At 39.2% G+C, this 17,592-nt stretch overlaps 1 protein-coding gene across 16 annotated transcripts in view; it reads left to right on the top strand.

Annotated features, from left to right (window-relative positions):
• The window catches only part of AHI1 (Abelson helper integration site 1), a 210,875-nt gene that overhangs the window by 166,888 nt on the left and 26,395 nt on the right, over positions 1 to 17,592 (top strand). For 10 of the 16 annotated variants that reach the window (XM_054493553.2, XM_054493550.2, XM_054493554.2 and 7 more), the window contains 2 exons: positions 4,754 to 4,916; positions 9,466 to 9,563. The exons of 3 other annotated variants lie outside the window; for them this stretch is intronic. In XM_054493553.2, coding sequence (XP_054349528.2) covers positions 4,754 to 4,916; positions 9,466 to 9,563 — 261 coding nt within the window. The remainder of the gene's footprint in view (positions 1 to 4,753; positions 4,917 to 9,465; positions 9,564 to 17,592) is intronic. 3 more of the 16 variants (XR_010126792.1, XR_008503349.2, XM_063666622.1) reach the window with 1 other exon arrangement.

The following is a 17,592-nucleotide window of genomic DNA, read 5'->3' as shown; positions in this document are numbered from 1 at the left end:
CCAAGACTGCCCCCCACCCCAGGCATCATTCACAGGTACAGGCTTCCAGAACTTTTGACCAACTGGCTTCAAGTTGGGGTTCCCACAACCCCCTCTTCCAGTTCACTTAATTTGCTGGAGTAACTCATGGAACTCAGGGAAACACTTACTTACATTTGCTGGTTTATTACAAGGCATGTTACAGAGGAAACAGCTGAAGAGATATGTAGAGCGACCTATGAGGGAAGGAGGGGAAGCTTCTATGACCTCCCTGGGGCACGACTCTCCTGGAACCTCCATTTGTTCAGCTATCTGGAAGCTCTGCTAACTCAGTCCTCTTAGGTTTTTGTGGAAGCTCGGTGACATCAGCATTCCTTCCTCCAGGGTAGAGGGAGGAAGGGCCCTTCTGATTGCTCAGAAGCTCCTACAGTCAGAAAGGTAGGGGGTGGTGATTAGAGTCCTACCTTGGGGCAGGTAAAAGGAGAGCAGAAGGAGATCAGAGACATTCTGTTTTCTGAGGCCTGCCCCTAAGGCCTAACACACCAACCATTAAACCAAAAAACTGTAACAAGGGATATGGGAGTTATGAACCAGGACCTGCAAATAGAAACATAATACATATTATAATACCACACTGTGAAATACAACAAAATGAGGTCTGCCTGTACTTGAATGTCAACAGTGGTATTACGATGACATGCTCCAATTTCTTTGCTTTAGAGAACGTAGCCTCACCAGTAATCACCCTCCCAAGGATGCTGGTTGTAGAGTTTTATGACAAAGACATTTCTACATCCAGAGATGACAGCTTAATAGTGTGGAACACAGTTCTGTAAGTTGCCGAGGACCTGAAATGGATACAAGTGAGGCATTACACATTTGTAGTTTTAGGCTGGGGTGGTAGTAAGTGGTTCATCTGACACCATCAGGTTTAAAAGTGTACTAGCCTGCTAGGGCTGCCCTAACAAAATACCACAGACTGGGTGGTTTTGCAGAAATTTATTTTCTCAGTGTGATATGTATATGTATGTTGACTGCTACTCATCCATTTTAAAAAGTATGAAATAATGTATTTTGCAGCAACTTGTATGGGAATGGGACCATTATCCTAAGTGAAGTAACTCACGAACAAAAAACCAAATACTGCATGTTCTCACTTAAAAGTAGGAGCTAAGCTACACAAAGGCATACAGAGAGGTATAATGGACATTGGAGAGTCAGAAGAGTGGAAGGAGGGTGGGAGAGGGATGAAGAATGAAACATTACCTGTCGGGGCCAGGTGCAGTGGTTCACGTCTGTCATCCCAACACTTTGGGAGGCCAAGGCAGACAGATCACCTGAGGTCAGGAGTTTGAGACCAGCCTGGCCAACGTGGTGGTGAAACCCCATCTCTACTACAAATACAAAAATTGGCTGAGCATGGTGGCGGGTGCCCGTAATCCCAGCTACTCGGGAGGCCAAGGCAGGAGAATAGCTTGAACCCAGGAGGCAGAGGTTACAGTGAGCCAAGATGGCGCCACTGCACTCCAGCCTGGGCAAGAGAGCAAGACTCTGTCTCAAAAAAAAAAAAAAAAATTACCTGTGGGGTACAGTGTATACTATTTACATGACAGGTACACTGAAAGCCCAGACTTCACCACTGTGCAATTCATCCATGTAACCAGAAACCCCTTGTACCCCTAAAGCTATTGAAATAATTTTTTAAAGAAAGAAGAAGAAGAAGAAATTTATTTTCTCACAATTCTGGAGGCTAGAAGACCAAGGTGCTAGCACAGTCAGTTTCTCCTACTACCTCTCCTGTTGGCTTGCACATGGCCACTTTCTCACTGTATCTTCCTCTTATAAAAATGCCAGTCCTGTTAATCCAGGCCCCACCTCTATGATTTCATTTAACATGAATTACCTCCGTAAAGGCCATGTCTCCAAATACATTCACACTGGGGGCTAGGGCTTCAACCTATGAATTTTGAGTGACACAATTCAGTCCATAACAGTCACAGAGTGCAGAACATGTTTACAGGTACTAGTGGGCCATGCAAAATTGATGTGTGTATTTGGTTCTGTAAGAAGAGAATAATCAGTAGGTACTGTAATAGAAAAGGTGTAATGTGGGCTCTCATAGGCTTTTTGGACCCCTGTGCCTCTGAAGGGATTCTTTTATCAAGACACCCCTGTGTGTAAAATTCAGGAAAATTTTTCAGACTTCACTTGATAAGCTTCAGACTTCCCGAGGTTCATACAGTGACACAGCCTGATGTAGGATTTCATAAGTGATTTTGTTGCCTAAGCTGAATCCTTCCCAACAGCCACCTAGGGCTCCAGACAAATAAGCATACATTAACCTCATCTTTGCATGAGACTCATTAAAGTTGTGGTGTTTTGTACCACAGCCAGGATAAGGAACAAACCATCACAGAGTTTCCTGGAACTAGGGGAAAAGAAAGAAAGAAGGGAAGGAAGGAAAGAGATTGAGACTGGGTTTAAGTCTTGATTCTATCACTTACTAGTTTACTTGACTTTAGAGAAGTTCCTAAATTTCTCTGGACATCAAATTTCTCTTTTGTAAAATGGAAATAAGGATACATGGCCTGACCAAGTTGTCATAAGGATTAAGCAGAATAACACCTAAACAACTAGCATGGTATCGAGAACATGGTGATCACTCAGCACATTTTAATTAGCTTTCCTCTCCTATGATAGTACCAGGTAAGAGACTGAAAGAGAAATTTGGAGAACAAAGAGAAAAGTTAAAAGTTCCACTTGTATGTAAGTGACTTAACATCAGTATACTAAAGTTATAACTTGTGGCCGGACGCAGTGGCTCATGCCTGTAATCCCAACACTTTGGGAGGCCAAGGCGAGCGGATCACCTGAGGTCAGGAGTTCGAAACCAGCCTGACCAACATGGCGAAACCCCGTCTCTACTAAAAATACAAAAATTAGCCAGGCGTGGTGGTGGGCACCTGTAATCCCAACTACTCAGGAGGCTGAGGCAGGAGAATCACTTGAACCCTGGTGGCGGAGGTTGCAGTGAGCCTAGATCACACCAGTGTGCTCCAGCCTGGGCGACAGAGCCAGACTCCATCTCAAAAAAAAAACTTATAACTTGTAAACCTTAAATAACACCCTGCATCTCATGTTGTAAATTAGATACTATGCTAAGCTGTACAATAGGCATTGCATTTGAGCTAGTTGAATTAAACCCTTATATGGTGACAGCAGTTAAGTCCAAACTCATTCGTTAGAATTGCCTGATGTGTTAATAAATATTGTTAAATGGATTAAAAGGTATCAGAAACAGTTATGTGAACTGTAATGGAATCCTCTGGTTAAAACCCTTCTGTGCCTTTCCATTGGCCATATTATTGAGTCTGAACTTTTTCAACTTGCATGGTCTGAGCCCCGCTTACTCCATGAGCCTCAGCTTCTCCTAGCCTTCTATCTCAGCTCTCACGTCTAATGCCGGGTTCCCACCACATGGGACTCTTAGGTTTCTCTTCCCTGGACTCTCACGTGCTGTGCACACTGAGACATGCTATAAATATATATATATAACTATATATGTAATTTTCCATTACATATGTAGTTGTATAACCTATACATTTTCAGATACTGTTTAAGTAGAGGGGAAAACAGCATAAATGTATTATTCAGTATAGATGTTATTATGTCCTACTTTATACAGTGTATCAGATCTAAATCTAAAATTTATTGAGGTCTTCCTGCCTTTAACTACTATAAGGGATTTTTTTCTTCTTCTTCTTCTTTTTTTTTAGAGACAAGGTCTTTCTGCGTCACCCAGGCTGAAGTGTAGTGGTGCAGGCATAGCTCACTGCAGCCTCCAAACCCCAGGGCTCAAGTGATCCTCCCACCTCAGCCTCCTGAGTGCTAGGACTGCAGGCACACACTACCACAGCCAACTAATTTTTTTTTATTTTTTCGTGTAGAGATGGAGGTCTGGCTTTGTTGCTCAGGTTGATCTGAACTCTTGGCTTCAAGCAGTCCTCCTGCCTTGGCCTCCCAAAGTGCTGAGATTACAGGCATGAGCCACCATGCCCAGCCAAGGATTTTTAAATACCTGTGCAGCCACTGCCATATCATTTTGACTTGGGTTTTCAAAAGAAAAGGAAATCAAATATAATGATTACTGTAACACAAAGAAGAGGATTTTCATGAAAAGGCTTTTCCTCTTAAATTTGTATCAAGTAAAAATAACTTATAAGGATACTTTTTAAAGATAGAAGGCTTAAGTTGTTGATATAAAACATCAAAAAATATGTATGTGTGTAGAGAAATTTATCTCAAAAAAAGACATTAACAGTAAACCAAGCAATGCAATCAGATTGTTCCATTGAGTTTTTCCTTTTGGTAAAACTGTAGAACTTCTGAAGAATTTTTTTCGGATGCATCTGCTTAGCACAGAGAATGAGACATAAAGGTAGTATAAAACAATTCTAAAAAAGTAAATGGTGTGTGAGCTTTTGTTTATTTGCTTCACAAGTAATTTGCTTTAAAAAATTAACATCTGCTGTTTTGAAGCTAATCTTAGTGTATTGAATGCTCATAACCATTTCTCAATCCCACAGTCTTTTATCTTGCTTCTCCTGCTGTGTTCCCACCACCCCTCATCCCATTAGCAAACCTTGAGACAGCCTCACACTTACCAAAGTACTGCTTTGGTTTCAGCTGCTCTTCTGCAAGAGGAAGTGAATGTTGGGGGTTTTCTCTGTGGTACAGTTGTGATAAAGCTGTGGTGGTCTTATCTCTCTCTTAGGTAGTGGCTCTTTATGACTACACAGCGAATCGATCAGATGAACTAACCATCCATCGCGGAGACATTATCCGAGTGTTTTTCAAAGATAATGAAGACTGGTGGTATGGCAGCATAGGAAAGGGACAGGAAGGTTATTTTCCAGCTAATCATGTGGCTAGTGAAAGTAAGTTTTATGCTCCCTTCCTGGTTTACTAGTATGGTATAACTGATAGTCCAAGATTGTATCATTTTCTAGTCTTTAATTTACTGTCTTTGTAACCTTTGCATATGTTTACCAATGGTATTGCTTTTCATTCTCATGATGTAAAAGAATAAAAAGAGGAGGCACTAGTACGTTAGCAACTGCTACATTCTGAGATTGGAATGTTGGTTTCATGGACTTCTTATCCTCGGGGACCCTGCCCCTCTAGCTACCAGCTTTCTTATTCAACTCATTTGACCCTGCCACCTGCCTTCTGCACAGTTCGGTCAGTTCTTCTCTTGCCACAGTGACTCCTCAGCTGACTGGCATCTTAAGAGCTTCTAGTTCCCCAACTGCATTCTTTTACTTTGTATACCTCAGTCCTAGCTGGTTACCTGTGAAAACAAAACTACAGTAAGTTGTTTCATTCTCAAGTAAATTTAGCCCTCATTTATGGGGGAAAAAATGAGCTAGAGCTGAAAATATGTAAGCACAAAGTTGATAAATGACAATTATTTAAAAGTTATGTGCACGTGTTGACAAAGCCTAGAACTTACCATGTGATATGACAAGACTGTATGAACCTTTCTTGTATTTTAATTTCTACTTCGTGTTTTAATAATGGTTTTTGTTCAATAAATAATAGCTTAAAATGAAAAAAAAAGAGCTAGAGAAGAAAATCTAAATATGAGTTTCTGAAAGCTGTAGATTCACCACTAGGCCTTGAGAGGTGAAAACAGAACTAACGCAGAGAGCCTGAAAACAATAATAACTTTAAAACTATCATTAAAGGGGAGAAGTACAGTAGTGCTTCTTCAGAAGAATGCATTCTATCTACAATTAACTTGATAGCATGCTAGGAAAAGCACAACACTCAGGGGTCAGGAAAACTGACTTCTAACCTCAGCTCAACATCTTACACTCATATGCCCCAGTTACCTTCTGTAAAATGAAGGAATTAAATGATATCATCTGTAAGCTTTTCTTCTGTAAGCACAAAAATTCTGGTTCTGATTCAAAATGTAGTATAGGCAGGCCAGGCACTGTGGCTCACGCCTGTAATCCCACCACTTTGAGAGGCCGAGGCAGGCAGATCACTTGAGGTCAGGAGTTCGAGACCAGCCTGGCCAACATGGCAAAACCTTGTCTCTACTAACAATACAAAAAATCAGCCAGGCATGGTGGTGGGCACCTATAATCCCAGCTACTTGGGAGGCTGAGGCGGGAGAATCGCTTGAACCCGGGAGGCGGAGGTTGTAGTGAGCCAAGATCGTGCCACTGCACTCCAGCCTAGCAACAGAGCAAAACTCTGTCTCAAAAAAAAAAAAAAAATTGTAGTATAGGCAGCCTTGAAATTGAGAACAATCTGTGTTTTGAATATTTAAGTCTTTTGTTTCTGCAAAGAAATAATTATTATAAATAATAATTGGTTTTCAGGCTAGTCCATGAAACTGTTTAACCCAAAACTACGACTAAACAAAAATATTATTGATTCTAACTTAAGTTTTCAATTTTGACAGCCAAAGAGATGAAGGAATGGAAGAAGAATTTCCTTCGTGATTACCGGATGCTGGGCTAAGCCTAGATAAAATTATCTGTCTTTGGCACCTTCCTACGACCTTGTCTTCAGCCAGGTCCTTCCCATTGCTCCCCTCCCCAGTCTCTCAAGTGCCCTAAGTCCCATTGCAGCTCCCTTCTTCAGCTTATCTGCCACAGTCAGCAGACTCCTCCCCTAAAAAGTGCTATATGTCTCAAAAATTGTACCACTTCTCACTCTCATAAAATTCTTAATTTCTTCTGTGTAGCTGTTTTAGTTACCTTCTTGTAAGTAGTAAATGACATACAACTCTTTTTTTTTTTCTTTCTTTTTTTTTTTTTTCTGAGACGGGGCCTCACTTTGTCACCCAGGCTAGAGTGCAGTGATGCAGTCACGGCTCACTGCAGCCTTGACCTCCCGGGCTCAATCAGTCCTCCCATCTGAGCCTCCTGAGTAGCTGGAACTACAGGCACATGCTACCATGCCCAGCTAATTTTGACATATAACTCTTAAACTCTGTTAGAGGTATATTTTTGTGTTTAGAAGAGGTTGTGTAATGGAAAAAACATAAGGCCGTATGAAAGGAAGAAATTTTAGGGCAAGTTAATTCCCATGTAGGTATAAGACAGCATATAAGTTCCATAAGCTCAGCACTTCTAACTTCCAGATCATCTAAAATAGCCAAGTTCCTTCTTCTCATCGTTGGGTCTCCCACAGGGTCAACAGCTGAGGTTAGACAGGGGTAACTTCTGTTTAAATCAAGCTTTTTAAATCAAGAGCTGCTGGCACAATGGTGGTCACTCTGGAGTATGCCTCATTTTAACGAAATATTACAATCCATTACTCTTCTTGTATACAAATGGAAATATTTTTTAAATTTTCTCACTTGCATATCTCTAGGCAGGGTGGGATTAAGTGCTTTAATTTGAGAATCTAGTTTACAAAATTAACCTCTTAGGCTTGCAGATCTTGAGAGGATATAGATATTTGAGCTACAGTGAATTAAAAAGCTAATGAGGCCAGATGCAGCAGCTCATGCCTGTAATCCCAACACTTCAGGAGGCTGAAGAGGGAGGATTACTTGATGCCAAGAGTTTGAGACCAGCCTGGACAATATAACAAGACTCCATCTCCACAAAAAATAATTTTTTTTTAAAAGCTAATAAAATTTGTTCTTCTTCCTTGATGATCAAAGCCAGACCTCTGAAGCATATGGCAGTGATGAGTTGATGGCTACATACAGAAATAAATTCTTTGTCTCAATAATGACCATCCTTCAACTGCCATAATTCCTTATTGTATCCCAGAATAATTTATGTCTTCTTTTGGCATCAGTCACTGCTTCTTTAAAAAGCCTTGTAGAGACCAGAACAACAACAAAAAAAAACTTAGAAAAATCTGCGACTGTGATGATTGAACTCTCACACTTCATTAGGGGTTATTTCCCTTTCCCTTTTATCCTTTTTTTACCTGAATTTAACAAAAAACTCAATTGCCCAGTTTTAACATTAGAGAAAAAAATGACTGTCAGTAGCATATTCTAGTCTAAAAATAGTAGGAAGAATTGTCCTTGATCTTTATCTGAAGCCAACTATGCAAAGTAAATTATCTAAGGGAGTATCAGAGCAGAATCTAAGGAAGTATACGAGCAGATACTCTAAGAGAGCCTGTCCTTTAAGAGAACAACACAATGAAAGAAGTTCATACTCCCACTGTTATAAAGAACTTACTCTTTGTATCTTAAGGCACTGAGAAGAACAACATGATCAGCTTCCCCCCATCACATCTAACACCCTTAAAATATGAGATAAACCCAATAATAAAATCACTCCACATACAAAGACAATTAGTATATCTCATAATCTGAGTTGTACAGTTTTGATCAAGTATATTTCAGCAGTTTCTTTCAGTTCAGAGATGTTGTTAACCAAAATATATTTTTGTTTTAACCCTTTAAAATTTGCACATAGCTCTTTAGATTCAATATCCTATATAGATTCAATAGATTATATAGAATATTGGATTATAAGAATCTTAAATTCAACACTGTATATAGATTCAATATCATATATAGTCCTAACTCCATGCTTATTGATTTCATATCATCTTCCCAAATTATCCTTTCCTTTTTTTTGAGACAGAGTCTCACCCTGTCTCCCAGGCTGGAGTGCAGTGGCACTGTCTTGGCTCACTGCAACCTCCACCTCTCAGGTTCAAGCAATTCCCATGCCTCAGCCTCCCAAAGCTGGGACTACAGGTGCTTGCCACCATGCCCAGCTAATTATTATATTTTTGGGTAGGGATGGGGTTTCACCATGTTGGCCAGGCTGGTCTCAAACTCTTGGCCTCAAGGGATCCGCCCACCTCAGCCTCCCAAAGTGCTGGCATGAGCCACCGCGCCCTGCCCCCAAATTATTTTTTTTTTGCATACCTCTGACTGGTAAAATCCTACCTAGTCTTCAGAGTCTGATACACCTACCACTTCTTCCATTAAGTATTTTCCATCCCCACATCAGAGTTTGTCTTTGTAATTATTTCACTTTCAAATAATGTCACATTTATTTTATGGTTACTTGTAAACATGTCTTTCTCTGACCAGATTGTAAGCTCCTTCCTAATGAAGACTGTCTTTTGATGATCTCCATATGTTCTCCAGCAGTTTCTAGCAGATATCCTGGCATTTAGCAGGTCCCTGGTAAATGTGTATTGAGATAAAATAAAATAAGCATCTGTCTGACCAGATAATAAGTGAAAATGACACCTTCTGCATTTCTGAAATCCAGATGATTAAAATTTTCCAATCATAGTTCTTTTGATAACTAATGAGTAAAATTGCAAATTGCCATAACAAGTAAGTTTTAGGTATCTTATTGGTACACCAAGGAATTGAATATTGATTTCTTTAATTTCATATTTGCCGCTACCATCGTTGTTTTTCCCCCATGGAGCAGTGCTCCTCAATTTGATTACATGAATTCCTTTTTCCAATTTCAGCACTGTATCAGGAACTGCCTCCTGAGATAAAGGAGCGATCCCCTCCTTTAAGCCCTGAGGAAAAAACTAAAATAGAAAAATCTCCAGCTCCTCAAAAGGTAAATGTTTTTAAGCATATGTATTGCATATGTACTTTGATTTTCACTCTTTCTGGATAAAATATTACTTTATTTTTTATGCTTATTATCCTTCATTGTTCACATTATTTTTTATGTCTTGGTACAAACATCATTATGAAATACATAAGGCAAATATTATAGCCATTTTCCAGATAAGGAAACTGAGGAGGCCCAGAAAGGTTAAAGTAGACTTCAAGTCACAGCCTAAGTGATGGGACAAGGACCCAAAGTAGAATTTGTGGCTTTAGGTGTGCTGTTTCTACTCTGCACTTATTTCTTTAACTGTGATACTGACAGTGTCATCAGCCCCACCTGGGAGGTAAACATTTATGCTGGAGCTCCCTGGAGTTCACAAAATTAAGAAGTTCTATCTTTCTGGAGCATTCCTTTTATTTGCAAATAATTTAAAATGTTTTTACATTAAAATGAATGTGGATGTATTATCAGCCAGAGCAGCCAGAGAAATGTCATGTATTTTAGTCTGTGTCATCAGACCCTTCAGGGATATTAATCAGTATTCTTCTGATGTTAGCAGTACTTTGGTAGAAAGGTTTAATAAGCACTGTACTATCATGTATATTACTTACTAAACTTGTTTTATTGTATTACATTAGCTCTTCCCTTACACTGAATAACCTCACTGCTTCTTGATTCCATGAACCAACATAGATTTTTTTTTACAAATACATTTCATGTACATATCATTACAGTGTCAAAGTTTTTTGACAGTTGAACCTGACATATATCGTTCAGTCAGTCAGCATGTTTTATTGAATGCCTTCATCCATGCACTCTATTAATCCCCACTGAAACAGGAGTTTCAGGAGTAGGCAAGGCACTTGCTCTTAAGTTGCTTACAAGCTGGTGCACACACCTGCAAGCAAGCAAGTCCAGTAGACTCTGGTAGAAACTATAATGCAGATATGTACACAGTATATTGGGAACACATACAAAGAAACTCTCTTAAATATACCCTGGGGGAGTCCATGAAGAGTTCCCAAGGAGGAAATACTTGACCTGAGGCATCTAGGATGCAAAAATATGTTGTTAGGTCAGTGAAGTTAGAAAAAAACTTTCCAGCAGAGGGAATAACATGAGTAAGTTATGGGATGGTATGATTATGTCTGGGCATAAGTTCTAATAGAGAGAAGGACAGGAGAAATGCAGGAACCAGGCCACAGAAGCCGTAGCATACTCTGCTAAAACACTTAAATTTTATGCTCCTGACGAAGGAGATCCCCTGAAGGACATAATTCAGGGAATGACATGAACAAATTTGCATGTTAGTAAGGCCATTCTAGTGCAGCAGAATAGTTGCTGAATTTGAGGTAGCTAAGGACCTAGCACAAGGAAATTAGGAATCTGTGGAAATAAAATACAAAAACCTGAACTAGTGGGGATGGAGGTCAGGGGATATAAGCTGTAATTGACAGGATTTTATGATTGATTGGATTTTATTAGTGAAGTTGGAATCTAGGATTTTGCTAAGGGTCTTGACTTATACAACTGAATAAATAGTGGTGCCATAGAAGTAGTGAAATAAATAAAGATTTGGGAAGACAGGGAAAAGGAATCACCATTCCTTGCAGAGTAAGATATGATAAGCTCAGTTTTAGATATCTCAATTTGTTAGTAGTATCTGTAGTGCTCCCAGATAGAAATATTCACTGGGAGCCAGAAATGCAGGATTGGAATTTGAGAGAATGTAGAGCTTAAAAATCAAATGAGAATTAGTGTGTTAGTTCTATTATATCAGTAAGTGAAAGCTTGTAATGAAGGCAGAGCCCAGAAAGTATGTCATAGAGCTATAAGAGGAAAAGGCCAAGGACAGAACCTAATTAAACACTAGTATTAAGGGACAGTCAAAGGAAGAGAAGATTAAGAAAGAGTAAAGGAAAAGGAAAAAAAGAAAAAATAATAAACAGAAAAAAAGTGCCCTGGAATCCAAAAGAGGTAGAGAGGTTCAAGAAGAGTATAGTTGGAAACAGCCAAGCAGTTAGGTTATCAAAGCATTTGGTCATCAAGAGGACCCTGGTAGCTTTGTACCAGTATCAATAGAGTGGCAAGAATTGAAGAGCAGAGTAAAGGTGGAATGAGGCCTCAGCATGTGAACTCTCATGGAAGCCATTCTCAAAGTTTCACTTTGAAGAATAAAAAAAGATTCCTCAGTGGCTGAAGGGAGGTCTGGTGTCCATGAATGATTTTTTAAATAATGGACAGACGTAAAATTATATATTAAGGAGACAAAGCCAATAGACAGGTTCAGGCTGAAGATAGATAAAGAAAGGACACCAAGGACACAGTGGATCTTGGAGGAAGCAGGAAGTACTTTATTGGAAAGACAGGTTGACAGATTAGTCTTGCTCCAAGCAGAGGGTTCTCAACTGAAAGTGATTGTGCCTTCCAGGAGTCATTTAGCAATGTTTGGAGATGTTTTTTGTTTTCTCAACTACAAGGTGGGGGATAATACTGGTGGGCAGAGGTCATGAATGTTGCTCAGTATCCTAGAATGCAGAGGACAGCTGCCCTCAACAAAGAATTCTCTGGCCAAAAATGTCAACAGTATGGAGGTTAGAGCAGTGCCCCTCTAAACAGGTAAGTGTGGATAGGGATGCAGATAAGTTAATAAAGGGTTGAAGTCTAGAAATTAAAGATATTTTTATGTTCTCCAAAACAAAAAGCAAGGTTCATTTCTAATGTGAGTGGCAAAGGAGTGAGATAGGAGCACAAGAAGAATAATAACCATCTGAGTAAGGAAAATAGGGGCTCATTTAGGACATATAAAAAGATTTCTTAGTAGTTCTGGGAGCTGCTGTTTTGGATACCGTAAGAATGGAGGTGGCATAAATCTGTACAGTTGGATTTTTTTTCTTCAGTAGTCTCTTCTCAGCATCTAGGGCATAGCAGTAGAGAAGGCAGATTTGGTTTAATATATAATTGGAGTTGTGAATGTGAAAGGAACACAAGAGGTTAAGAGACTTGATAGCATTGGTAAGAATTACCAGAGTGATGCACCATAGAGGATTATCCAGTTGGAAAGGACGTAGAATCAGAAGATAGGCAGAGTTAGAAAGCACGTTCTCCTCTACAAGGTTACAGCAAGCTACTGGGGCCCAGGTAGAGGCATAGTGTCACACGGAAAAGGAGTCAACAGGCTGGAACTATAGTGTTCAAGGCCATAAACTCTTTTGCTTATTTAGTGTCTCAGATGTCAAGCAGCTCAGGTTATGATAAATTCATAAAGTATGTATAAAAGCTGAAGTGAAATTGAGGAACATGTTATTAGAGTTGAACTGGTCAAGGAACTAGGACCCAGAGTGTTGGACAGGTTGTACTCTTGAACATTAAGATTCCAGGATGATAGCAAGAGTTAGGATGAAGAGGAAACTGATGAACAAAGAGCTGACATCCTTAATTCTTAGGTTAAAACAAAGGTCTCAACTTTGGCTTCACATTGAAATCACCAAACCAGTTAAAAAACTAGATATGGATAACAATCTCCACCCCTTCAAATACGTTTAGTTGGTGAAATAGGACGTAGGCAAGGGCAGATTTCAAAAGCTTTCCAGGTAATTTTAATGTGCAGCCAATGTTGACAGCCATTGTGTTAGAGTGACCACAAGGTCTGCCGATCACAGATGCAAAAATAAGCAGGAGATGTAATAGCCAGGTGTCAGAGCACCCAAGGAAAAGTGCTTTGGCATTGCAATACCCTAAAATCAGCAGTAGGGAACTAAGAGGAGGCCATTGTTAACTCCCGGCTCTCATGGTTCATGAGAGAACCATGAACTATGTGAGAATGGGTATGTGAGAATGAGTAGCCTGTGCTGTAAGGAACTGAAAGAAAAATGGTTTCTTGGTAAAACATCAGTTTCAAATAAGCAACGATATATGGTGATGGTTGTCTACAACAATGTAAGGACCGTAAGGGATACAGTCAAGAGGATTGGCAGGCATTTGATTGTGGGCAAATGTTACATGTGTAATATTACCCATTGTTTGTAATTCAGCAGCAGACTTAAGAATTTAGGAAAATGCTTGTCTTAGTTGTGTCTGCTGTAACAAATGTAGACTGGGTGGCTTAAATAACAAAATTTTTTTCTCACACTTCTGGAAGCTGGGAAGCTCATGATCAATGTGCTGGCAGATCCAGGGTCTGGTGAAAGTCTCCTCCCTGGTTTGCAACCTCACTTATCCTCACTGGGCAGAGAGCAGAGAGAGGAAGCAAGCTTTTTTGTGTCTCTCATTATAAAAGCACCAATACCATTTATGAGGGCTCTGCCCTCAAGACCTAATTACCTTCCAAATACCTCCTAATAACCATCTTGTTGAGAGTTAGGATTTTAACACATGAATTTGGGGGTTACACAAACATGAGGTCCATAACATAAACATGAGGTTAACACAGACATAACACAAACCTGAGGTCTAAATTTACAACATAAAAACCTTTAATGCAGTGGAAGCATTTACAACATTGGTATAAAGGGTTGCTGTGACAGCTAACAATACTTTTAGTCTATATTAAAAACTGCGTGATGCTATGAAAGATACAGCCTTTACTTTTTGTGATTTTCTCATGTCCCTGACCTGCAACATGCTAACCTTTGAAACTGAGGTGACCTGACCCCCCCCCCCTTAGTATGTTTCTAGTACCCTTGAATTAACATTGACTCTGCCAGAGGAAATATAAAGAACTCTGTCAGTGTCTTACCTGTGAAGTTGGTATTGCCCCTTCCTCTTCCTGATGTGCCTGTGTTCTTATGGATAGGGACCTCCTACTTGTTTCCAAAACTTCCCAGTTCTCACTGCCTGTGCCACTCCTCTACTTAGGTGGACTCACTGCATCATAGTCTTAGTTTAGACTGTAGTTGATTTTTCAAATTTCCTGTGACTTTTGCCCCTCACAGACTGATCTCCATGCTTCAAACATACCTTCATATTCATATTGCAGCAGACCAGTTCTTCAGATACCATCGTCACCCTTGAGGTCTACTTCAGGCTAATCCTACTGATGCCCAAACCTTAATTCTAATAGATTTAAGGAATTTACAGTCATGTAAAGGAGTTGCAGAGTATAAAACTCCATTTGGGCAAGGGAGTAGGAATGTTCTCATGGAGGATATGGAACTCAAATTAGGCCTTAAAGCTTAAGATGCATGGATTTCTTTTGTTGAAGAACATGATTTGATCTTCTCTATCTGAATCCACGTGTTAGAATAGAATCCTGCATATATTTTTTTCTCTTAGGAATGTGCTATGTGTGTAAGACAGTATTTTACTTCCCAGTGAGAGAAGGTATAACAAATGATCTATGTTTATGTAAAAAGAAGCCCCTAAGAAATATAGTGTTGCCTCGAGTAATTAAAATGATTTGGGTGCACTCTGAGTCATGGAACTAACAGCCAACTTTTGAGAAATGTGTAACTGAGCTTCTTAGCACCTGGCTGGTTGCATTTCTTAAATTTAGCTCCTTTATTAAAATATATATGGTTTGATTTTATCAAGACCTTACCTTATAAACCTCCCACAGAGTCTATCAGATATTTAATTTCATGTGCAAATTTTTATTTTTATTATCACATACTTTTTTTTTAAGAAAGAACATGAAAAGTAGTCTCTGATAAAGTGACTAAAATTGTGGGGCATCTAAGTTCATAGAATTACAGAACTAGTGACATGGAAAGGACCTTAGAGATCATCCTTGGTGATTCTAATCAACTCCTTCATTCTACAGGAAATTGAGATCCAGGAAGCTATAAGAAGTTCATTTAAAATGATGCTGCTAATTAGGAGCATGGCCTCCATATTCTCAGGCCATTGCCCATTTTCCTCCACCGCCTAGTTAGCAACACACACATACAGTTGGTACCTGCACAGTTAGCCAGGTTCTGTATCACACTGGTTTTTTACATCCCTGGTTGTTTTTGGTTTGTTTGTTTCTGTTTTCTTTGGTTGGTTGGTTGGTTGGTTTTTTGTTTGTTTGTTTGTTTTTGTTTTTGTTTTTTTTTTGAAACAGTCTCACTCTATTGCCAAGCTGAAGTACAGTGGTGAGATCTCAGCTCACTGCAACCTCCACCTCCCAAGTTCAAGCAATTCTCATGCCTCAGCCTCCCGAGTAGCTGAGATTACACGTGTGCACCACCATGCCTGGCTAATTTTTGTATTTGTAGTAGAGACAGGGTTTCACTAGTTTGGCCAGGCTGGCCTCTAACTCCTGACCTCAAGTGATCTGCCTGCCTCAGCCTCTCAAACTGCTGGGATTATAGGCATGAGCCACCGTGCCCAGCCCACATCCCTGTTTGGTGTTTGTTTCATTGTACCCTTCTTCATGTGTAAGTTTTAAGAATTGTACTCTATATTTTTAATGAAAAAAGGAAACAAACCTCAATCATTTTCTTTCCTTTTTAAAATTATTTCTTTTCAAGCTATAGAATAAGAAGTAAAATTATACCTCTTAATAGCTTGGCAGCTGCTGCATCTTACATATTCTTCCAAGTGGAACACACCTGCTCTGTTGCTAATTGTGCCAGGTACCTTCCAGCATTTCATCTGGTTCATTGAAATGTTAGTGGGTGATGGCAGCATTTGTTGCTGGCTCTTCACTGGAGGAGGAGGGGACGAGATGAGTTAATCATCCCGAAACAAATCAGTAACAACTTATACCACAGGGGAGTGGGAGCAGGAAAATGTTTTCCTCCAAGTTCATTCCAGAACATTTTTACCAAGGTGTGCTACAAATTGCATCTAACAGAAAAGAGAATATAAGTATTATCAGGAAGGAGAGAAACTCAGAAGCTTTGAAAACGAGTAGTGCTGACAAAATTTGTTCTATTTTTTTGTATTTTGGACTTTTTTTTGCTTTTTAGCCTTTTTATTTTTGCTAGCCTAAGCATTAACCTTTATGATCCATTTATTTGGGGAGGAAAGTTATTACTAAAATTTTTTTAATTACTAGAGTTGTTCTACTATAAAAAATAACATATGTTCATAGTTTTAAAATTATAACCAGTAAAGAATAGTATAAAACGAAAAATGAGTCTTCTGTCCTGCTAATATTTATGCTCGTTCTGTTTCTTGCATATGCTTACAAAAATGTTCTTGCATATATAAATACGCATCTTTGTCTGTTTTTTATGTTTATGAAACTACGATCATACTTAAGATTCTGCTTTTTCTTTTTTCAGTATATCTTTGACATCTTTTTTTTTTTTTTTTTTGAGGCGGGGTCTCGCCCTGTCACCCAGGTTGGAGTGCAGTGATGGGATCCCAGCTCACTGCAACCTCTGCCTCCCCAGTTCAAGTGATTCTCCTGCCTCAGTCTCCCGAGTAGCTCGGACTACATGTGTGGGCCACCACGCCCTGCTAATGTTTGTACTTTTAGTAGAGATGGGGTTTCACCATGTTGGCCAGGCTGATCTCAAACTCCTAGCCTCAAGTGATCTGAGCGCCTCAGCCTCCCAAAGTGCTGTGATTACAAGTGTGAGCCACCACTCCTGGCCTCTTTTCTTATTAGCAGAGACAATCCTATTTTTTAACCATTTTTAGGTACCAAAATACCCAGTTTTCTTTTTTTAATTCCTAAAATCTGTTTTTTTAATTCCTAAAATCTGTTTTTTTAATTCCTGAAAATGCTGTTTTCTTTTTTCTTTATTTCTAAAAAACAAAACCCAAAGTAGGAAAGTACTATTTACCTTCTATTAGTGTTTCAACATTAATACAGTCAAGTATGTTTTTATATAAATGCTAGATGTACAGTAATAAGTATGCACAGAAATGTTAGATTATTTTTGAAGATGTGGAGAAACTACTGTTATTTTTGCTTATATTCTTCTCTAAAAATTCATTAAATAATAATAGTTATTGGTTTTGCTATTCAAGATAATTATAAAAATATCTATTATAGCTAATCTTCACATGAGCAGACGAATGTCTTAATAATTTTCATTATTTTATTAAGCATGTAGAGTCAATAAGAGCATGCTGGCTTAATTCCAAAGGACAGACT

Source organism: Pongo pygmaeus, chromosome 5, assembly GCF_028885625.2.
Source record: "Pongo pygmaeus isolate AG05252 chromosome 5, NHGRI_mPonPyg2-v2.0_pri, whole genome shotgun sequence".
NCBI lineage: Eukaryota > Metazoa > Chordata > Mammalia > Primates > Hominidae > Pongo > Pongo pygmaeus.
Note: the sequence above shows the minus strand (reverse complement) of the source record. Positions and strands in the feature narration are given on the sequence as shown.